The sequence below is a fragment of the Bubalus kerabau genome, chromosome 4, assembly GCF_029407905.1.
Source record: "Bubalus kerabau isolate K-KA32 ecotype Philippines breed swamp buffalo chromosome 4, PCC_UOA_SB_1v2, whole genome shotgun sequence".
Taxonomy (NCBI): Eukaryota; Metazoa; Chordata; class Mammalia; order Artiodactyla; family Bovidae; genus Bubalus; species Bubalus kerabau.
Genome location: NC_073627.1, coordinates 75,382,885 through 75,406,652, shown reverse-complemented (window position 1 = coordinate 75,406,652; position 23,768 = coordinate 75,382,885). Strand labels below are relative to the sequence as shown.

The 23,768-nt window shown below is 45.9% G+C and overlaps 1 protein-coding gene across 13 annotated transcripts in view; it reads left to right on the top strand.

Moving 5' to 3' along the window:
• The window catches only part of EXTL3 (exostosin like glycosyltransferase 3), a 128,512-nt gene that overhangs the window by 80,590 nt on the left and 24,154 nt on the right, over window positions 1–23,768 (top strand). For 8 of the 13 annotated variants that reach the window (XM_055577742.1, XM_055577745.1, XM_055577748.1 and 5 more), the window contains 3 exons: window positions 5,814–5,905; window positions 7,834–10,461; window positions 23,029–23,156. In XM_055577742.1, the coding sequence (XP_055433717.1) occupies window positions 8,314–10,461; window positions 23,029–23,156 (2,276 nt within the window). In that variant the 5' untranslated portion in view covers window positions 5,814–5,905; window positions 7,834–8,313. The remainder of the gene's footprint in view (window positions 1–5,813; window positions 5,906–7,833; window positions 10,462–23,028; window positions 23,157–23,768) is intronic. The other 5 variants (XM_055577751.1, XM_055577755.1, XM_055577753.1 and 2 more) reach the window with 1 other exon arrangement.

The window sequence follows — 23,768 nt, the reverse complement described above, 5'->3', positions numbered from 1 at the left end:
AGTCCAACTCTCACAGCCATACATGACTACTGGAAAAACCATAGCCTTGACTAGATGGACCTTTGTTGGCAAAGTAATGTGGTAGAGGGTTTAAAAAATATAACAAACTTATCAACTAAAAGTCAGGAAAGAGATGGGAAATAGAAAAAAGTGATAAGTAACCCCTCTTCAAAAAAGACTGTTAGTAAATCTTAATGTATCACAAAAGTGTAAGTAGATCAAACACTAGTTTAAAGTCAAAGGTTGTTAAATTAGAGTTCTATTAAAAGAATGAAATCTTGTTCTCAAGTGTTTCTAAGGGGCACCTAAAATACAAGGAAAGACATGGAAAGTTTGCTGGGAAAAGAAGGGAAAAAGTTAAACTAGGCAAATATTAGCTGAGAGCTGAGTGTCTGACCAAGTGGCAGGCAGTGCCCAAATATCCATCGAGAGTTCAGTGGATAAACAAGTGGCGGGATGTGTCTACCATGGAATATTATTCAGTCAAAAAGAAGGATGAAGTTCTGTGCTGCAACACAGATGAACATTGAAACACGCTAAGTGAAATAAGTGAGTTCCATAAGGGCAGATATTGTATGGTATTCCTTATATGAATATTTAGAAAAGGCACGTTCGTAGAGACAGTAAAGTAGAGATTACCAGGGGCTGGGATTGATTATATTCTTTGCAGCCAAAGACGGAGAAGCTCTATACAGTCAGCAAAACAAGACCAGGAGCTGACTGTGGCTCAGATCATGAACTCCTTATTGCCAAATTCAGACTTAAATTGAAGAAAGGGGGGAACCACTAGACCATGCAGGTATGACCTGAATCAAATCCCTTATGATTATACAGTGGAAGTGACAAATAGATTCAAGGGATTAGATCTGATAGAGTGCCTGAAGAACTATGGACGGAGGTTCATGACATTGTACAGGAGGCAGTGATCAAGATCATCCCCAAGAAAAAGAAATGCAAAAAGGCAAAATGGTTGTCTGAGGAGGCCTTACAAATAGCCGTGAAAAGAAGGGAAGCAAAAAGCAAAGGAGAAAAGGAAAGATATAGCCATTTGAATGCAGAGTTCCCAAGAATAGCAAGGAGAGATAAGAAAGCCTTCCTCAGTGATCAAAGCAAAGAAATAGAGGAAAACAATAGAATGGGAAAGACTAGAGATCTCTTCAAGAAAATTAGAGATACCAGGGGAACATTTCATGCAAAGATGGGCACAATAAAGGACAGAAATGGTCTGGACCTAACAGAAGCAGAAGATACTAAGAAGAGGTGGCAAGAATACACAGAACTATACAAAAAAGAACTTCACAACTCAGTTAATCATGGTGGTGTGATCACTTACCTAAAGCCAGACATTCTGAAATGCGAAGTCAAGTGGGCCTTAGGAAGCATCATTACGAACATAGCTAGTGGGGGTGATGAAATTCCAGTTGAGCTATTTCAAATCCTAAAAGATGATGCTGTGAAAGTGCAGTACTCAATATGCCAGCAAATTTGGGCTCCAAAATCACTGCAGATGGTGACTGCAGCCATGAAATCAAAAGACGCTTGCTCCTTGGAAGAAAAGCTATGACCAACCTAGATAGCATATTAAAAAGCAGAGACATTACTTTGCCAACAAAGGTCCGTCTAGTCAAAACTATGGTTTTTCCAGTGGTCATGTATGGATATGAGAGTTGGACTATAAAGAAAGGTGAGTGCCAAAGAATCGATGCTTTTAAACTGTGGTGTTGGAGAAGACTCTTGAGAGTCCCTTGGACTGCAAGGAGATCGAACCAGTCCATCCTAAGGGAGATCAGTCCTGAATGTGCATTGGAAGGACTGATGTTGTAGCTGAAATTCCAATACTCTGGCCACCTGATGTGAAGAACTGCCTCATTGGAAAAGACCCTGATGCTGGGAACGATTGGGGGCAGGAGGAGAAGGGGACGACAGAGGATGAGATGGTTGGATGGCATCACCGACTCAATGGACATGAGTTTGAGTAAACTCCAAGAGTTGGTGAGGGACAGGGAGGCCTGGTGTGCTGCAGTCTGTAGGGTCACAGAGTCAGACACGATGGAGTGACTGAACTGAACTGAACGGGGAACAGGGAGGTGAGTTACTGCCTCCTGGTTACAGAGTTCTGCTTGAGGTGATGGAAAACTTTTGGAAATGGTAATGATGGTTGTACAACATTTTGACTGTAATTAATGCTACAAGCTATACTCTTAAAAATAATTAAGATGGCAGTTTTATGTTGTATATGTTTTATCACAACAATGAAATTTTTTTACAAAAGCTGGGTGACTGGTACTAATATCAGCCAGAGTAAACTTTAAGGCAAAAAGTATTTCTAGGGATAATGAGAATCTCTATGTAATTCTATTCCTTCTAACTCCCTGACAGAAAATATGCCATCTCTTGGGAAAATTGTATTTACTACTGTGTTTATAGTACTTTTAAACAATGTCTGCTGCTGCTGCAGCTAAGTCACTTCAGTTGTGTCCGACTCTGTGACCCCATAGATGGCAGCCCACCAGGCTCCCCCGTCCCTGGGATTCTCCAGGCAAGAACACTGGAGAGGGTTGCCATTTCCTTCTCCAATGCATGAAAGTGAAAAGTGAAAGTGAAGTCGCTCAGTCGTGTCTGACCCCCAGAGACCCCATGGACTGCAGCCCACCAGGCTCCTCCGTCCGTGGGATTTTCCAGGCAGGAGTACTGGAGTGGGGTACCATTGCCTTCTCTGAAACAATGTCTAGAACACAGTAAAAAAATCTTAAGATTGCAAAGAAACAGGTAAACAGGATGTACAATCAAGAGAAAAATAGTAGAATAAAGTCTACAGGTGCGCCAGACAGTAAAATTAGGTAAGGAATTTTACTTTTATAAATATGCTAAAGAAAATAGAATAAGAGATGCAAAAAATAAATAGATGAAGAATTTCAATAGAGAAATGGAATCTCTAACAAGGGACTTAATGGACATTCCAGAACTGAAATGTATAATGTCTGAAATTAAGAATTTATTGGGTGGAATTAACCTTTAACTAGATACAGCAGAAGAATGGTGTGGTGAACTCAAAATCAGATCAGTTGAAATTATTCAAGCTAAAGCTTTATTAGATGAAAAGAATACTGAGTATTGCAGAGTAACTGAATCGTTACTCTGATTCAGAGTAATGCACAGGATAAATTGATGGGGAATTGAGATTAGGCATAATGGTTTGTTACGGTCCAGTATTAGGGTGAAGACAGTAGAATAAAAGGAAGGGATAAATGCACACATTGTAAATTATTATTATAAATATATTGTTACTATAATTATTATAAAAAAGAATGGATATAGTTTGGCAGATCTAAAAATAACTCCAGGACTTGTAGCCAATAATAGACTACAAAATTGAGATTCTGTTCAGGGTGATTTTTACTATCTAATTTTTATAACAATCCTGAACATGAGTTTTTTACTTATGAAAAAACTGCAGCTCATCATGGTTAGGTGACCATCTAAGAGCTTGCTAAGCTGTGATTTGATCCAGGTCTGGCCAGGAGGTCTGTACTCTTTCCTGTATATCACATTGTTTCTAGTTTGTAAAAGGGGAAGAATGTAGTATTTTGGGCAGATTTTAAAGTTTTTGGAAAGAGGGAATATTTGGAATCATTAAGTGGCTATGCTGTGTCCTAGAGGAGGTAGCCGCTAAATTGTGTCTGACTCTTTGCGACCCCGTGAACTGCAGCATGTCAGGTTTCCCTGTCCCTCTCTATCTCCCAGAGTTTGCTCAGATTCATGTCCATTGAGTCAGTGATGTCATCCAACCATCTCATTCTCTTGTCACCTCCTTTGGGAGCTGGAAATGCTGGTCTGCTAGTGCAGAGCAGAAAGGCTAGGGTGGGAGTAGTAGCTTTGGGGGTTGAAGCCATCTGAATGGATGGATTCATTACCAGATTATGTCAGAAGCCTTGGGGAGCACTTTTTGTATGAGGTAGGACCACCAGTGGGTGCCAGCAAAGCAGAAAGGGACGAGTCAGGGAGACAGGCAGAATACTAGAGAGTACAGTGTCACGGGCAACCAAGGGAAAGTTGAGAATTCGTAGAATGGGAAAGTGATTGGTGATATAATTCATTTATTTAACAGATGTTTACAGAGAAGCTAACCATGTGCCTGGCACTGTGCTGAAACCTGGTGATACGGCAGTGGTCCAGGCAGACAAGGTTCCTACCCCCAACAGTGAGGTTTTGTTGGGAAAGATAGGTAATAAAAAGTCAGGGAAGAGATATTATGAAGGCGATCAGTAGGTCAGTGCCAGAAAGTGTCAGGGGCTAAGAAAGGCTGCTTTAAATGGGAATATCAAGAAGTGAAAATCTGAAGGGTGAGGAGGAGTCAGCCAGAGGGGGAGCCTGGGGAAGAGCATTTGAGATGGAAAGATCAGCAGGTAGAAGGCCTCTGAAGCAGTTGAGAGCTTGGGCAGTTGAGGAATTGAAAGGTGGCCAGTGCAGCTCAAGCTGAGCAAGCACATGTGGCAGGGATGTCCTGTGGGAGAGAGAGTAGCTTGGTGGTCAGGAGCTAGGGCTTCCCTTGTGGCTCAGCTGGTAAAGAATCGGCCTGCAATGCGGGAGACCTGGCTTTGATCCCTGGGTTGGGAAGACCCCCTGGAGAAGGGAAAGGCTACCCATTCCAGTGTTCTGGCCTCGAGAATTCTATACAGTCCATGGGTTTGCAAAGAGTCGGACACGACTGAGCGACTTTCAGGAGCTAGTTATGAAGGACCTGGCAGTGCAGTGGGAGAGCGCTGAACGTTTTTAAGGGACGGAGAGCCATGGTCGAACTCAAAGTTTAAAATGATGCTTCTGGTTGCTGCGTGTAGAAGGCATCGTAGGGCGCAGGCTGACAAGTTGGGCGTTCAGTGTGGTGGCAGATGACAGAATCAGTGAGGCGTGTGTATTGCATGTGGAGTTACATTGATAAGAAGACTGTTCCTTATCAGTGTTTCGTGTGACTTATTTCTAGATCCTAGTACCTTCATTATCATGCTCCAGAGAATGGCAGAAGAGATTCTAAGTGTTTTTGTTTTTCTTTTGTGCTTGAAATGATGGATTTAGCTGTTTGGGAAAGAAAGTTCATGCTTCAGAGCACTGATGACACTTTTGCCTAATTCCAGTAAAAGAGATGGAACTTGATGGGGATAGAAATTTTAGAGTCAATGTTGAATTACTGGTTTCCATCAGGGCATTTGTTTCTTTTTCCAGTTCTGTTCACTGTAAGTTGGTGGTGCTAGCAATATGAGATTGTGTAGTCAGTCTCCAGGTAACTTGTAAAAGACATCTTGTTTAGACTCTGTATAGTTTGTTTTTGAGTTTTTAATATGAAAAATGTTAAACACACGTAAAAGCAGACCCGCGTGTCTCCCCATCATTCGGTGTCAACAGCAGTCTGGTTATGACTAATCTTGTTTCACTGATACCCCAGAGTTCTTACCACCACGCTTGTCCTATTTATTTTTAAGCAAATTCCAGATAAATCGTCTGTAAATATCTCAGTATATACTTCTAAAAGATAAGGACTTTTCTACATTTTAGTGTTTTGGTTTATTCCCTCTTGGAGCACATAAACAGGTAACCATATAGCTGGATGGTTTGCCTTTGAGAGTGCCAATTTATGCTTATTGTCCAAGTGTATTTATTGATAGGACCGCTTTTCACTTAAAATACTGTCTCCATTTGAACAATAAACTCTGTGATCGCCTTGTATACATGAGAAGCCTTTTCACAGTGGACAGTTAATAAATTCTTCAGTATTGAGTATTTCCCTAATACCTTGTCGCCTCTCTGTCTTCTATCAGGAGAGCAAGCCCCGGAGTTGACCGTTTCAGGAGATGACACACCCAAGCGCAGTGCTACGTGAGCCAGAGAGAGGAGGGGCCTGAGCCACAGGGTGAGGGGGGTGGAGCTGCCGAGTCGCCCGGATTTTGCCACTTGTTTTCCTCCACCCCATACTCTCTTTGTTAGGATTTGCTCATAAATGCAGAGCACATTTTTTTATTTTGAAAACAAAAAAGGATATTTTTAACATTTGAATTAAAAGGATAATGCTTTAATATTGACCTACATGGATATTTGGTAAGCTGCTAAACTAAATTACCCAAGTTTAGGTTTTTTCCATGATTGATTATTATTTGGGCTTTGTTGTCCGTATCTCACGGTCTGCTTACTCAAACCTTTTAGTAACATTGTCATCACTTTCTATTTTTATCTAAAAGGAGAGATGACTCTAGCAAACATTTAATAGTTATACATGGTTAGCAAAGGTGGAAGCTAGAGAGAGTGACTGAGCATCCGTAAAGTGAAAGTGAAGTCGCTCAGTCGTGTCCAACTCTTTGCGACCCCATGGACTGTAGCCTATCAGGTTCCTTCGTCCATGGGATTTTCCAGGCAAGAGTGCTGGAGTGGATTGCCATTTCCTTCTCCAGGGCATCTTCCCGACCCAGGAATTGAACCCGGGTCTCCGGCACTGCAGGCAGACGCTTTTACCATCTGAGCCAAATGCTGGCCATAAATTACCTCTCTTTTTACACTGTCTTGGGGTCGTATCCTTGTCTGTGTCTTTTTTAGGCTAAAAGTAGTTCCCTGAGGTCAAAGGTTATTTTACATCCTAGCTTCTCCCACGGTTATACTTAGCATGTCTTAGACATGAAAAGAGTATGATGAATACTCTTTGGGGGAAATGAATGAAGGAAGTTGGAGGTATTTTTGGCATGAAGTGAAGTCTCTTAGTCCTGTCTGACTCTTTGCGACCCCATGGACTGTAACCTATCAGGCTACTCTAACCATGGGATTTTCCAGGCAAGAATGCTGGAGTGGGTTGCCGTTTCCTTCTCCAGGGGATCTTCCTGACCCAGGGATCGAACCCAGGTCTCCTGCATTGCAGGCAGACACTTTACCATCTGAGACACCAGGGAAGCCCTTTTTTTTTTTTACTTCTAGATGTACTGAAATTGAGGAGAAAGTAAGTGCAAAAGTTTTATAACTTGTGATAGTAAAGTTTGGTAAGAGAAAAGGACTGGGAATGCTGGTTCAAGATTTATTAACCTAAAGTATCCTCCTTTATTTTCATAGCAACACAATGTATTGTTATCTCCACGCATTTATCTCTGTTTTGGGAGATTAGAAACCTGAGGCCTAAAGTCTCACAGCAAATCTCTGTAAAAGATAAGAAATAATACCCCCATTTCTAAGTACAGCGTTCTTTCTGAAAGACCAAGTTACTATTTATATAGAAGATAAATGAGAAGCAAGCTGGGAAATACATTTTTGTCTCTGGATTACTGCTGGTGAAGATCCAGAGAGTTCTCTTCAGCTCTTTTCCACCACTTTGAATATAATAAATGGAGCTCCTCACAGAGGTGTTTTTTTTTGTTTGTTTGTTTGTTTTTTTGCTTTTCCCCAATACTTAAAGAGGCAATTTTCCTGTCAGTAATGAACATAGATAGGAGGGTGTTTCTCTGTCTCACCACGATGCCTAAGTCTCAAATAACAAATTGTTATGAACATCTTTGCCCTTTGTTGAATGTAGCTTCTAATCATTTTATACGGCTCTAATAGGAAGAAAGTGGGTGTGTCTGAAACTGTTTTTGGACACTTACCTAATCCATCTCTTACTATTAATAACTCCAAGTACAATATCCATGCCAAAAAATAAAACCTGTATTGGACTTAAAATATTCTGCGAGGCACACACCAGTGATCCAATCAATTGTTCCGTCTTACAAAATTTAGGCATTTTCTAGAAAGTTTCAGAAGTGGGGAAGCAAGGTTGTTGAGCATAAGGTCATCAAGACTGACACACTTCTTTTTCTTTTGCAGGCCTGAATATTGGCAGTGACACTTAAGAGGCTGGCATTTATTTCTGTTCTAACCAGCTACCTTATAACTGTGAAAAGTAACTATGCGTATGTGTTGGTCAGCGAAACCAAGCAACAAGAGCTATGGCGGTTGAGGAGGTCTGTCTGATTCCAGGGTGTTTTTCCCTGGCTCCACCATCAGGGACCTTCTCCCTCCCACCTCAACAAGCATTTGGTACCCTCTGGCTTTTGACAGAGATTAAGGACATGTTCTTTGGCCTACAGCTAGAACTCAGAATCTGCTGGAATAGGGTCAGAGACCATTTCAGTCACAGCTGAGGAAGATGAAATTTCCATTCTACTTGGTGCCTTGTCCAGGGAGCACACTAACTCTTGGGAAAGCGTGTTGAGTGAGAAGAGGCTGAGCCTGGCCCACTAGAAACCCGTGGTTATGGCGAGTGAGCCAACGTGACCAGCGGGGGCAAGAGCCGCAGAGGGACTCATGACCGGCTATACCATGTTGCGGAATGGGGGCGCGGGGAACGGAGGTCAGACCTGCATGCTGCGCTGGTCCAACCGCATCCGGCTCACGTGGCTCAGCTTCACGCTGTTCATCATCCTGGTGTTCTTCCCCCTCATTGCTCACTATTATCTCACCACCCTGGACGAGGCAGAGGAGGCGGGCAAGCGCATCTTCGGCCCGCGGGCCGGCAGCGAACTCTGCGAGGTGAAGCACGTGCTGGACCTGTGCCGCATCCGCGAGTCTGTGAGCGAGGAGCTCCTGCAGCTGGAAGCCAAGCGGCAGGAGCTGAACAGTGAAATCGCCAAGCTGAACCTGAAGATTGAGGCCTGCAAGAAGAGCATCGAGAATGCCAAGCAGGACCTGCTTCAGCTCAAGAACGTCATCAGCCAGACAGAGCATTCCTACAAGGAGCTGATGGCGCAGAACCAGCCCAAGCTCTCCCTGCCCATCCGCCTGCTCCCGGAGAAGGACGATGCCGGCCTCCCGCCCCCCAAGGCCCAGAGGGGCTGCCGGCTGCACAATTGCTTCGATTATTCCCGGTGCCCTCTGACCTCTGGTTTCCCCGTCTATGTTTATGACAGTGACCAGTTCGCCTTTGGCAGCTACCTGGATCCCTTGGTCAAGCAGGCTTTCCAGGCCACGGCCCGAGCCAACGTTTATGTCACCGACAATGCGGACATCGCCTGCCTTTATGTGATCCTAGTAGGGGAGATGCAGGAGCCGGCCTTGCTGCGGCCCGCCGACCTGGAGAAGCAGCTGTCGTCCCTCCCGCACTGGCGGACGGACGGCCACAACCACGTCATCATCAGCCTGTCTCGGAAGTCGGACACCCAGAACTTACTGTACAACGTCAGCACTGGCCGGGCCATGGTGGCCCAGTCCACCTTCTATGCGGCCCAGTACCGGCCTGGCTTTGACTTGGTGGTGTCGCCCCTAGTCCACGCCATGTCGGAGCCCAACTTCATGGAAATCCCACCACAGGTGCCGGTGAAGCGGAAATACCTCTTCACCTTCCAGGGCGAGAAGATAGAGTCGCTGAGATCCAGCCTTCAGGAGGCCCGCTCCTTTGAGGAGGAGATGGAGGGGGACCCCCCGGCCGACTACGACGATCGGATCATCGCCACCCTCAAGGCCGTCCAGGACAGCAAGCTCGATCAGGTCCTGGTGGAATTCACCTGCAAGAGCCAGCCGAGAGCCAGCCTGCCGACTGAGTGGGCGCTGTGCGGCGGGCGGGAGGACCGCCTGGAGCTCCTGAAGCTCTCCACCTTCGCCCTCATCATCACGCCGGGGGACCCGCGCTTGCTTGTGTCCTCGGGGTGCGCCACCCGGCTCTTCGAGGCCCTGGAGGTCGGGGCTGTCCCGGTGGTGCTGGGGGAGCATGTGCAGCTCCCCTACCAGGACGTGCTGCAGTGGAGTGAGGCGGCGCTGGTGGTGCCCAAGCCGCGGGTCACTGAGGTCCACTTCCTGTTGCGGAGCCTCTCGGACAGCGACCTGCTGGCCATGCGGCGCCAGGGCCGCTTCCTCTGGGAGACCTACTTCTCCACCACGGACAGTATCTTCAGCACCGTGCTGGCCGTGATCCGGACGCGCATCCAGATCCCAGCCGCTCCCATCCGGGAGGAGGCCGCGGCCGAGATCCCGCACCGCTCGGGCAAGGCGGCCGGCACCGACCCCAACATGGCGGACACCGGGGACCTGGACCTGGGCCCGGTGGAGACCGAGCCGCCCTACGCCTCGCCCAAGTACCTCCGCAACTTCACCCTCACCGTCACCGACCTCTACCGCGGCTGGAACTCCGCCCCGGGGCCTTTCCATCTCTTCCCCCACACGCCCTTTGACCCCGTGCTGCCCTCGGAGGCCAAGTTCCTGGGCTCAGGGACCGGATTCCGGCCCATTGGCGGCGGGGCCGGGGGCTCCGGCAAGGAGTTTCAGGCGGCGCTGGGCGGCAACGTCCCTCGGGAGCAGTTCACGGTGGTAATGTTGACTTACGAGCGGGAGGAGGTGCTCATGAACTCCTTAGAGAGGCTGAACGGCCTCCCTTACCTGAACAAGGTCGTGGTGGTGTGGAATTCTCCCAAGCTGCCGTCAGAGGACCTGGTGTGGCCTGACATTGGGGTCCCCATCATGGTAATGATAGAGCCGCGAGCGGTTTCTTTACCGCGCCAGAGGCTAGTTCATTCTTGATGCGCTCCTTCCTGTAAAGATGCTGTGTTTTTTTGTTTTTAACCTATTCAGATTCTTACCCTTGCTTCTGTTTGAGTTCTTTCAGGTCTTGCCAGTTCTCTGCTGCTCACTTCCAAAGGCCCCTAAGACGTTCCCATAGGGAGACTGATACTGGCCCCGTGAAGGTTTACAAAACCCTGTCATTGACCTCGTAGACATCTTCTCTGTCCTTACAAAGGGGCTGACGAGGAGAATGATGATGAAAAGCTGACATTTAAGAAGCACTCATAATTTTAGAGTTTATAGAACTTACAGTAACAGTTAGGAGCTAGTGTGATTTCTTCTGTGGAAACTGAGGCTTAGACATGTTAATTATTTTGCCCAGGGTCACGATTAGCATTTGTGGAGGAGCTGAGCTTTTAGTGTGCCTGATTCCAGGAGCTGTGGTTTTAATCATCTCCCAAAGGGTTTAGGAAGGAGACCTGTTCCATTTCACAGGATTGTCTTCCTCTGGGAGACCGGGGTCAGGGTTTGGTATTTTGGGAGTTGGAGACCTTGGACCTTTTCTGTAGTTTCATTCTCATAAAACTCTTCTCTGTTATGGTTAGGATGATGTATTCTACAGGAAAAATAATAGCCAAATATGCAGGATAGAGCTTTAGTTCTGAGTACTTTGTTTATCCACCTTCTGTTGTAAGTTGGTCCATCTAGAGGGAGATTACCCATTTCTCTTAACTGTGAGGCCTAAGAGCAGACCTCAAGCCACATGGCAACACTTCACCATGCAGCACAGGAACTTTCCAGAAAAGGCAGCAAAGCGGGGCCAAAGTGATGAGCCATCACTGCTAGACGCTTGCTAAAAAGTCAGTCGTTTTTAGCAAGAATTTGCCTTGAAGGGGAACGTTTAGGCTAGACCAGTTTTTAAAATATTTATTTCATTGAGCTAATTCACATGAAATCTTTTCTAATCAGCATTATGGGAAATGGGAAAGTATGAGTTTTGGCACAGTAGAGACCTAGGATTAAATAGTCATTTTGTGATCTTTGATAAGTTAATTAACTCCTTTGACTTCAGGATTAAAGAAGGATCTAAGATAATACAGGGCTTCCCTGATAGCTCGTTGGTAAAGAATCCTCCTGCAGTGTCAGAGACCTGGGTTCGATCCCTGGGTTCGGAAGATCCCCTGGAGAAGGGACAGGCTACCCATGCATTCTGGCCTGGAGAATTCCATGGGCTGTATAGTCCATGGGGTTGCAGAGTCTGACATGACTGAGCCACTTTCTCTTTCTTTCACTGAGATAATACAAGTAGTCAGTTAAGTCGCTCTGTCATGTCGGACTTTTTGTGACCCCATGGACTGCAGCACACCAGGCCTCCCTGTCCCTCACCAACTCCTGGAGTTTCCTCAAACTCATGTCCATTGAGTCGGTGATGCCACCCAACCATCTCATCCTCTGTCGTCCCGTTCTCCTCCCGCCTTCAGTCTTTCCCAGCATCAGGGTCTTTTCCACTGAGGCAGTTCTTTGCATCAGGTGGCCAAAGTATTGGAGTTTCAGCTTTAGCATCAGTCCTTCCAATGAATATTCACGACCGATTTCCTTTAGGATGGACTTGTTGGATCTCCTTGCAGTCCAAGGGACTCTCAAGAGTCTTCTCCAACACCACAGTTCAAGAGCATCAATTCTTTGGTGTTCCACTTTCTTTATAGTCCAACTATCACATCCATACATGACTACTGGAAAAACCATAGCTTTGACTAGATGGACCTTTGTTGGCAAAGTAATGTCTCTGCTTTTTAATATACTGGAAAAGTGCCCAATAATTATTTGATTCCTATTTATTCCTTCATGTCAAAGGAGATGGAAGTCAGCATGGATGTTCTGCTTATGTTAAGGACTCACTTCACTGATAAACCTCCTTGTACCCACGACTTAATTTCCCTTGTGTCTTAACTGTTACTACCTTTCTTCTCTTGTACAAATCTTTGTTTTCTTTTTTTACAAATGCCACTACTTTCTTCCTACTGCTGCTAATCTTTTCTTGTATTTTATTTAATTGAATTTATAATCAGAGACTCTTCAAAGACTGTAGAGTTCTGCAAACTTTTGACTCCAGAATTTATTTTGTATATTAAGAAAGCTTTGTAGACAGGGAGATTTCTCTACAGACTTCTTCCCAAATACATTTCACTTTTTTTTTTTCCTAGTTTCAACTTTTTGAATGTCATCAAAATTTAAAAAAAATTCGTTCTGTGAAAGGTCGATGCTGCTCATTAGCAAAGCAGCCTGTGTTTTCCATTTTGCTGAGTTTTCTGTAAATTTGTTAGGGACGTGGAGAAGCTGATGCCGCCATGGTTAACAGTGTCTGAAGTGCAGCAGAGTGCTGGCCAGAATGAGTCCTTCCTTTTAACTCTGGTGGGAAATCGTTCTCTTTGATTACTGAGCCACTCATTGCAGCAATACCATGCTTAGTCAGAAAGGGCCAGAAACTCTCCAGGCTGGGGGCAGCTCTGAATAGCTTGTCCGTACACATTTTTTTTTTTTTTTCTTTCTCCCTAGTTCCTGTGAAAAAAGAAGAAACTCTTTCAAGCTGGAAAATTGCACCCCATTCTCTAAATATTTGGACTGCTTTCTATTCAGTATGTAGGAGAGGCAGGGTTTTTGGGCAGCAGTTGAGCTGCCGCCCTCTGGGGCACAGAGCTATCACGGTGGGCTGAGAGGGAGGGTGGCCCTCCACGGTGGGAAATGGTACTGTTAGGAGCCATCTGAGAGTGGGTTTTCCGCCGAGGATGCCGACGTGACCTCTTTGTTCATTTTGTTATAGTTAACAGTAGATCTCTATAAGATGACCGGGCAGTCTTTCAGGTTCCATTCCTTCAGGGAAGATGATTTGAGCTAAAAGAAGCAACCCAGGAGCCTACCTGCCACTTCAGAAAATGTTGGGCAGTCTGTGGGTCTCTTCTGCTCAGGGTGCCATCATAGCAGTGGGCACAAATGCTGTCTGTTTGTGGGCTGTGAAGTCTGTTGAGCCCTCAGTGATCAAGTAGAGACAGGGTTGTCTCAGGAGTACCTACTGGGGTGTGTGGTGAAATCCCTCTCTCTTTTCCATTGCTTACAAAGCAAGGGGGATCCTACCCTGGGTCTGGCTGAGAGTAAGTGTGATTTTCACTGCCACCCTCCTGCCCAGCATGCTTTATGTAAAGAGAGTTTCAGTTGAGATCGGGTGGGGCCTGTTTGAATTGACGGTGCTGCCCACAGGGAGGTGGGGTGCGTGCCACCAGCTGCAGTGGGTCTCTCACCGGGATGGTAGGGATGGCTGCACCAGAGGCATCTTTCTGTCTCTTGCTTGTTTGTGAGCAGTCGAATCGGGTTCCTTAGCTCCTTGAGTGGAATGTCATGAATGTTTAATGGAAGTCAAATGGAGGGTGGCGTTGGGCCAGGGGATTTGAAGGCCTGCCAAAAGGCTCCCTTCTGGGGGGGGAGTCAGCACTTTCATGCATCTTAAAGATTTTCCACTGTTTCCTGGCTGCCGTTGTTTGTAGTGATAGTCAGTGATTTCCCAAATATTTATTTCCCCATAGGTAGTGTGTTATTTTTCTCTGGCCACTTTCAAGACTTTTTCTATACATGTGGTTTCCAGCAGTTTGACTGTGATGCGCCTCTGCGTGGTTTTCTTTGATCTGTGTTCTGATTGGGCTTCACTGAGTCTCTTAAGGGCTTATCCCAGGTGGCTTAGTGATAAAGAACGCGCCTGCCAGTGCAGGAGATGTGGGTTCGATGCCTGGGTGGGGAAGATCCCCTGGAGAAGGAAATGGCAACTCACTCCAGTATTCTTGTCTGGGAAATCTCATGAACAGACGAGCCTGCCGGGCTACAGTCCATGGCGTCACAAAGAGTGGGACAACACTTAGCAACTAAACAACAAGGCTCTTAAATCTAGTAATTCATGTATTTTAATATTATATTTGGGGAATTTTTTATTCAATACTTGTTCAGGTATTTTTTTCCTCTTTGGGGACTTCATTCTGTGTATACTAGGCATTAAAAAATATATTGTACAATTTTATTTGTCCATTATACTATACTAGGTATTTTGATACTGTCTTGCAGTTTTCGGCAGCTCTGTTCATTGTTTAAAAATAATTTTTTATCTTTGATAATTTCTGTTGATATGTTGTCACATTTGCTGACTTTGGTGTCTACACTGCTCTTCATTGAGTCAGTTTTATATTTCAGATACTGTGTTTTCCAGTTTAAGAATTTCCACGTTTTTAAAAATAATAGTTTCTGTTTCTCTCCTGAGATTTCCTGTTTCGTTTTTTCCCGTTCTGAATACACCTCGTTTAAAAACTTCTTTTATTTATTTGGCTGCATTGAGTCCTCGTTGCAGCACGCGGAGTCTTCACTGGTTCATGTGGGATCTCTCAGTGCTGTGCATGGACTCGCTAGTTGTGGCACAGGGGCTCTGGAGCGTGAGGGCTCAGTAGTTAAGCACACGGGCTTTCTTGCTCCTTGCCGTGTGGAATCTTAGTTCCCTGATCAGGGATGGAACCCACGTCCCTTGCATTGGAAGGCGGATTCTTAACCGCTGGACCACCCAGGAAGTCCCTGCTTCACTTCAATGAGTGCAGTTATGTTAGCTGCTTTAACCTCTTGGTCTGCTAATTCCAACATATGGGTTGAGTAGTCATTGTAATTGGGGGTCATGTTCTTCTGGTTCTTTGTACAGCATACGGTTTTGTAGTAAATTGTGAATGTTGCGAAGACTGTGGATTTTGTTTTATTTCTCTGAAAAGTATTGAGCTTTTCGTTTTAGCGGGAAGTTAATTTGGTTGGACAGCAAGTTCTCTTGGGTGGCAACACAAATGTTAGTTCAGCCTTTTTGTCTGTAGCTGGTCTGCTTGTGAACAGCAGAAAGAATGCATGGTTCTGGGGTGACCTAGAGACTGGGCGCTTTATACACAGAACTTGGAGCTCTCCTGTCTGGTTCTCTCGCTGCTGCAACCCCTTTCTTCCAGGGGTTGCCCCAGGCTCTCCTGTCTGGTTCTCTCACTGCTGCAACCCCTTTCTTCCAGGTGGTTGCCCCAGGCTCTTTCCTCTTATTCCTCAGGCCAGAACAGCTGGGTGCTGTATGCAAGTTTAAGCTATCCTTGGTACCAGCTCTGGTCTACGCTCAAGGGGAAAGCGCCGGTGATTCTCTCCATGTCAGTAATTCCTTCCTAAATTTTGGCTCCCTTTCGTAATGTGTCGCCTTCTGCTCAGTCTGGTGTCTTCAGGTAATGCTCTTTTGGTATTTTTGTCCAGAGTTAATGTTGCCGTCAGCAGGAGGCTGCGTCTGGGTGGGCAGGAGCCTCCAGCTGGTCTCTGATACACAGCCCCACCCAAAATATTGGTTCAGGTTACTAGTTTATTCTGACCAATTAACACATCTTTTTCACTCTGCTTTACATTTTGGAAAATAGTATATAGGGTGGCCTTGTTGGAGCATCCTGTGGAAACGAGAACACCAAACTCGGCCCTTTTGCAGTTGTACAAAGGGGACTTTGCTGCTCACCGTGTAGTCTTGCCGGCTCACAACACTGTCCGTCTCTAGGCTGCGTACTCGCTTGTTTGTAGGTCCCTGACAGCCGAGGCCCTCAACTCCTAATTTTTAGTTCTCTTCTCTATAAAGGGTACAGCTCCTTTAAACAGGGTGCCTAGGAGGACTTTTTTGAAGAGGTGACATTTGAGCAGAAGCCTGAGGGAAGTGGGAGAATGGACCATGTAAATTCTGGGGGGATGTACAGAGAACAGTAAGGGCAGGAAGCTTGTTGTGCTCAGGCCATGGCAGGGGGACCCTGTGTATCCTGGGTGGAATGATCCAGAGTAGAGCTTGAGAGGAGGTTGGAGGAGACAGGCGGCTCATGTAGGCCATGGTGAGGACTGAAGGTTTTATTCTCAGTGTGTGAGGGTGCAAGGGGAGGGTTTTGAGCAGAGAGAAATATGATACTGTGGGATGATGGGGGAAAGAGCAGACAGAGTTGAAAGGCTATTGCAGGAACCCAGGTGAGGGGTGCTGGCGGCCTGGATGGGGCAGTCATGGTGGAGATGGTGATTCAGAGAGAAGTGTATCACACTGCTGTGGGAGTCTTCAAGGTCTCTGGAGATGAGGCCAGAACGCGGTATGTTGCCCAAGAGAAGATTGTGAAGATATGAGGTGGTTTTTCAGCCCTTTTCCCCTCTCTCCCAGTCCTTGATACTAGAATTGAACAAGGCAGGTTCTGTCTGGGGAACTTAATGTCATGCCAGGGTGGTTATTTTAGTCCTGTTGCCCCAGGAGTCTGCTGAGGAAGGTTGGAGGAGAAACCGGCTGTGTTGTTAACTCAAGAGTCATTACAGTTCAGGCTTGGGCCTCTGCCAGCTGGGTTGTTAAAGGCTTCATTTCTTGCTGGCTAGCCTGCCAGGCTCCTCTGTCCATGGGGTTTTTCCCAGCAAGAATACTGGAGTGGGTTGCCATTTTTCCTCCTGGGAATCTTCCTGACCTGGGGTTGAATCTGTGTCTCCTGCATTGCTGGCTGATTCTTTACCATTGAGCCACTGGGGAGGCCCCCAGATACTGAGTTATTTGCTACTAATTCGGAAAAGACTTATCATGATGGCTAATTAAATACTTACTGAGTTGATACTTGGCTAATTAATGTGGATTTGCTGATTCTACCTGGATTTAGAAACCAAATGGTTAGTTAACATATTGGCAGAAAGGATTCTATTTAAGTAGTAGTTCTTTTATCATTCATAAAGTCCAGAATTCCTCAGAATCCGGGTTGAATGTTAACTTAAGATACTGATTGTTTTCTGTATGTTTTTGTACGACGCGTACAGCCCATGCATTTGCATACACTGGGGGTCTAGGTTGTGCTTGGTGCCCTATTCTGTTGTGGTGAGAAGAGGGGCGCCTTCATGAATGAAGGTGAACAAAGGACTAGGGGCCATCATCAGGGAGATTGTATGTGAAACAGGAAAAAGAGTGATAGTGAGCACTGCTCCTGACCTTGACTGTTATAGGTTGATGGATTTGTTTTTTTTTTTTTGCTCTAGAAAACTAGATTACATACTAAGAGGTTTCAGTATAATCAGTGTTTATAGTTGACATATAAACTTCTCAAGTCTTTATTCCATATTCTGAAAATATGGATGGGATAGGGCTAAGTTAGGTCCTATTTCCTGTTTGTTTATTCATTTGTAAAACACTTGTTGAACACCTTCTGTATGGCAGGCACTGTGCTCTGTGCATTCTGGTCAGTGTCATACCAGTCGTTAAATCAGTAGCTTGAAGGTCAGCCTTCATGTTCACAAGTCACTAAGCTGTAGTCATAAGGCATGGAAAAAATAGCCAATGTTCAGGGAGCGAGGAGGAGCGTTGTTTTAATCTGAAAGAAAACAACATCAACAGAAGTGAGAATATTTCCTAAACATGACATCTTCTGGTTGACTCATTTCTTTCACGTTTGATCTGCCCTTTGTCAGATCCTTAGAGGCCCATGCTGTTCTGCGTGTTTGCGTTACAGATATTTAAATCTCTTTGTCCTTCTGATTTTGGTGCCAGAATGGATAATGGTTGATTCGCTGAGCTTTTGTCTAGCCATTAAGCACTACAGCTTTGAAGCAAAACTGGTAGAAGAAAGCTTTTCCTAAAAGAAAATTTTAATTTATTTATTTGGCCGCGCTGGGTCTCAGGTGTGCCATGTGGGACCGTAAGTTGCGGCATATGGGATCTGGGATTGAACCCAGGCCCCCTGCATTGGGAGCTTGAAGTCTTGGCCACTGGACCACCAGGGAAGTCCCAAAGAAAGCTTTTACTTTGCCCACCCTTCCCTCACCCTTTGATTTTAGTTTGTATTTGCAAACTTTGTAAAGGCAGAAATCCTTTTGGTTATGAGAAAGAGGTGACGTGCTTACATTACGAATTACACGTATTCAGAGTTGGCTTTGCTCTCTCCTGGTGGTTGATTCTGAAAATGGTGCAGTGACATTTGGGCTGGATAGTTCTGTGTTGTGGGGAGCAGCCCTGTGCAGGGTGGGATTGCAGCGTCCCTGGCCTCTGCCCACTAAGTGCAAGCAACCCACTGGCCACCCAGTGGTGACAACCAAAAATGTGCACAGACATTGTCAGTGTCCCTTGGGGGTCACAATCACTCCTAGCTGAGAATCCTTAAAGCAGACCTGCTGACTGGAGTTTTTCTTGGGTTAGCCACAAGTGGGCTGCCGCCATACTTGACTCTGTGTTTCTCTGAATCCTGGAAAGCTTCTCTTTTATTCCGATTCAGTTCCCTTACCCTGAAGATCTTACTGTCGTCCAGCCCCGAGGAGTAATGCCAGGATGAGCTGAGACAGAACACGTGCTGTATTCCTGAATCCAGAGGACTGGTTCTTTAATGGGCCTGCCTCTTAATGAACTTTGATAAACGTGCTAAAAAACTGACTGTGAAATCTAGGCCAGCACACACTTGATATGAGACCTTCCGCTCCATCTTGGTTTCCCACAGGACAGGCAGGTCCTCTTGATTGGATTCACTTTGTAATGAGACAAAAAGTCTGGCTGTGTTCTAGGTATCAGAGCATGATGGTTTTAGTTTGTATTGTTTCTGAATTTTAGATGAAGGAGTTAACTGTAGCGTTGTCAAGTGTGGCTGGTAAGTAGCTCCCATTTTTCGCACAACATGGTGCTGTGTTGACTCAGCGCAGAGGTTGCTTACTCAGGTTCATGCATGTAGTAAGTGATAGAATTGAAATCTGAACTCAGGTTTTTCTGGTTGACTCCAAAGCCATGCTTTCCCCTCTGTCCCAGCGCCTCTCAAAGTGCAGCGTGCCTAGGACTCACTCTGGAGATATTAAAACGCAGGTCCTGGCTTGGTAGGTTTAGGAAGTCTGGCAATTCTGCCTTTCTAACGGAGTCCCGGGTGACGCCCATGTTGCTGACCTTGGGATCACACTTTGAGTACTCTGTGCTGTGTTCCTGGATTTTTTTTTTTTGCCTTTCCTTTTCTTTTTGGTTCTGCTGAGTCTTCGTTGCTGCTTTTGGGCTTTCTATAGTTACAGTGAGTGGGGGCTACTCTTCCTTGCAACGTGAGAGCTTCTCATTGTGGAGGCTTCTCTTGTAGAGCACAGACCCCAGGGCCACGGGCTTCACTAGTTGCGGCTTGCAGGCTCTAGAATGCAGGCTCAGCAGTTGTAGCGCATGGGCTTAGTTGCTCTATGGCACGTGGGGTCTTCCCAGACCAGGGGTCAAACCCACGTTCCCTGCATCGGCAGGCGGATTCTTATCCACTGCACCACCAGGGAAGCCCCTGAATTGTTAATTGTGGTATAGATAATCCTCTTGGTGATTGACCCACAAAATTGGTAACCTACAATTGAGCATTCAGTAACCGGATGTTTTACTGAATGTTTTAAGCGATGTGTATTCCCTGGTAGGGTTGAGGGAAAGCTCTGTTCTGCTGAACTGGCAGCATTGCCGTTCTGTGTTGAGTGAATGCTGGGTGCGCTTGGAAAGTAACGGGAAAGATCCCAGGGTAGTTTGGGGGCAGGCATTACAGTGCGCAACTGCCGAGGTCCACTGACCCAGGGTCGACGTTATTTTACATTTCCACATGTCTGAAATTGGGTGTGTCTTAAGCCACAGATGGCATTTTACCGGCACTGGATGTTGGCAGTTGACTTCTGCTTCCGTGGCCGCCCTCCCGCTCCCTGGGGGTTGAGCTGGGCAGCCCGCACAGCGAGCAGCTGGCCGCCTCCCCTGCGCGTCCCTCTCTCTTTCCTGACCTGGCCTTCACTGCCTTTGTTCTGCCACCGCTGAACCCAAGCTTGGGAGGTCCAGGCCATAAGCTCGGAGACTTTTATATTGTTCAGGAGTGCTGCAGGGCAAGATGGAGTTCTTTGTCTTTTGCTTTGCCCCTGACGTCTGCTGTTGGTAGCAGCAAATCTGTTACCAATTTCCCCTTGTTCTGACTTGGTAGGGACTCCTCCAGGACTGAGTCGAAATTTTAAAAAGCTCTTTACTAGAGTAAACATTCTAAATGATGAACTATTTTTTCATATTTTTCTTATTTGGCGGCATTTTTATTTCTTGATAGTACACAAATTAATAATGCATTTTTCATGGGGCCTTGGCTAGATGAGACTTACAAGTTTAACCTAAGTTTACCAGAAAAAGACTGATTTGGAGTAAGGAGGCGTGAGTTAGGAGTCTAGGTCTGTGAGGGCCCTGTTGTCCATGTGCAAAGTAAAAGTTGGCTGAATGATCTCCGAGGCCCTTCTGGCTCTGAACTAATTGGATTCTAAGTGTTCTGGAATGAATGAATTGAAATGTGAGGTCTCTGCTTTAAGAACGTAGAAGAAGTGATTATTAGTACTTTTGACAAGATTGGTGAGCAAGGAGACATCTGAGCTGGGTGTCCAGGGGGAGAATAGTTGTGGTGGAGGAATAAGAGAGAGAGGATTTTAAGCTGAAGAGATGGTGCTCACAAGGTCCTGGGAGAACCTTTAAAACCATTCACACAGACTTCCCTAGTGGTGCAGTGGTTGAGATTCTGTGCTCCCAGTGCAGGGGCCATGGGTTCAGTTCCTGGTTGGGGAACTAAGATCCCATATGCTGTACAATGTGACCAACCAATGAACAAAAACACTCAGCTTTTAGACCCTGGATAAAATTATATTCATCACGTCATGTAGAGGTGAGCCTCAGTACAGGTGTCCCATTGCAAGAAGGATGTCCCTTCCCAACTGTCTAAAAAGATGATTACTCAAGATGTTCTCTTTGTTTCTGGCTTTTGAGAATAAAATGATTCCTTACTAGTTAGTCAGTGAATTAAAGGGTATCAGATCAGATCAGATCAGTTGCTCAGTCGTGTCCAACTCTTTTCGACCCCATGAATCGCAGCATGCCAGGCCTCCCTGTCCATCACCAACTCCCGGAGTTCACTGAGACTCACGTCCATCGAGTCAGTGATGCCATCCAGCCATCTCATCCTCTGTCGTCCCCTTCTCTTCCTGCCCCCAATCCCTCCCAGCATCAGGGTCTTTTCCAATGAGTCAACTCTTCGCATGAGGTGGCCAAAGTACTGGAGTTTCAGCTTTAGCATCATTCCTTCCAAAGAAGTCCCAGGGCTTAATGGGTATAGAAACCATAAAATTAAAGGAGCTATCAGAGTACTCGAGTCTGTCCATCCTTGTTTGAGTTTCAGAGTCAAAGTGAATACTAACGCTACTACCTAGTAGTAGCTACTATCTGAGGCACATTTGAAAGAAAAAAAGTGAAAGTGAAGTCTCTCAGTCGTATCTGACTCTTTGTGACCCCATGAACTGTAGCCCACCAAGCTCCTCTGTCCGTGGGATTTTCCAGGCAAGAATACTGGAGTGGGGTGCCATTTCCGTCTCCAGGAGATCTTCCCTACCCAGGGATTGAACCTGGGTCTCCTGCATTGTAGACAGACGTATTATTGTCTCAGCCACCAGGGAAGTCCACTAGGGAAGCCTCCCAGGGAGGCACATTTAAATAATTTTAAAAATTATAATGCAGTTCTTATGATGGAGTGCTGCATCTTTGTTTCAGGAAGAAATAGCAGCTTTGCGTATGTCAGTCACTTGGGATAGAGAGTCTTTGAATTCGGAATCTCTCTGGGCACAGAAGCTCTTCGTTTCACTGAGTCAGGTGCCCCTTGAAAGAAGCAGCTCTTGTAAGTGTGGTCAGTGTTGCAGGTAGCAGCTGCAGAAGCAGAGCAATTAACCTCCACTGGACGGGCTCGCCTTAGTTGTTTCAGACGGAAGAGAAAGGCCTTTAAATCGGGACTCAGAAAGGACACAGACTCCAGGGAGTTCTGAGTTGGGTTTCCAGGGGATTCCGGAGCTGAGGATCGTAACCTCAGTTCTGCTCTGCCGCTTTGTGTTCTCTTGGGAAAGTAATTTTTAATATCCCTAAACCGTGTCTATTGCATACTTAAAATAATCCTCAGCTTTAGCTTGTTTCCCAGGAAAATTAGTTAGCAAATGAATAAAGCTTCCAATGGGAAATCTTTATAAATTTGCCGAATTATAAGGTAGTTTTTGTTCCTGTAAGACGTGTGCTAGATTGTACAATTCGACTTTGTTGTTGTTGTTATTCAGTCTCTAAATCGTGGGCAACTCTTTGGGACCCCGTGAACCACAGCACGCCAGGCTCCATCTCTTCAGTATCTCTCAGAGTTTGCTCAAATTCGTGTGAACTAAATCAGTGATGCTGTATCCAGCCATCTCATCCTCTGTTGCCCCCTTCTCCTCCTGCCTTCAACCTTCCCAGCATCAGGATCTTTTCCAATGAGTCGGTTCTTCACATCAGGTGGCCAGAGTATTGGACCTTCAGCATCAGTCCTTCCAATGAATATTGGAACAAGAGGCTCTTTAGTTCTTCTTCACTTCAGTATATTTAGCCACAATCTCCTTTGACCTAAAGACAGCCTTGCTTTTGCATTCTGCAGTACAGCATTGATCATCAGTGTTTTTCCTTTCTCTTTACAGGTGGTTCGTACTGAGAAGAACAGTCTGAACAACCGATTCCTGCCGTGGAATGAAATTGAGACAGAGGCCATCCTGTCTATTGATGATGACGCCCACCTCCGCCATGATGAAATCATGTTTGGGTTTCGGTGAGGAGCTGATTTTTAATCAAGAAACGCTTTTGTTGGCAAGTGACAGGAAACTTAACTCAAAACCTGGATGAGGCAGCCAAATGAGTTTCATAGCTGGTAGTAACCGAGACATCTTGTGTGCTAAGTCGCTTCAGCCGTGTCTGACTCTGTGCCACCCCAGGGACCGTAGCCCGCCAGGCTCCTCTGTCTGTGGGATTGTCCAGGCAAGAATAGTGGAGTGGGTTGCCATTCCCTTCTCCAGGGGATCTTCTCGACCCAGGGATTGAACCCACATCTCTTACGTCTCCTGCGTTGGCAGGAGGGTTCTTTACCACTAGCGCCACCTGGGAAGCCCCGGGACTTAAATATCTCACTTTGAAGGAACAGTACAGATAAGAGAACAGAGTAGATTGGGGCCACTCAGAGTGTCCAGTCCTGGCGCTGACTCACAGGCAGTTTATCTCCTGTCCAAAGTGAGGTAAGTACAGGAATTGAGGGTGGGTATTTAGAAGCCTTTAAGTAACTTGACATTTACCATGACATCCAAGTGTGAACATTTTTCTTGTAGTTCATTTTTGAGTACCATTTACTGAATGTAGTTCGTACGTCGTACAGCTCACTCATCTAAGT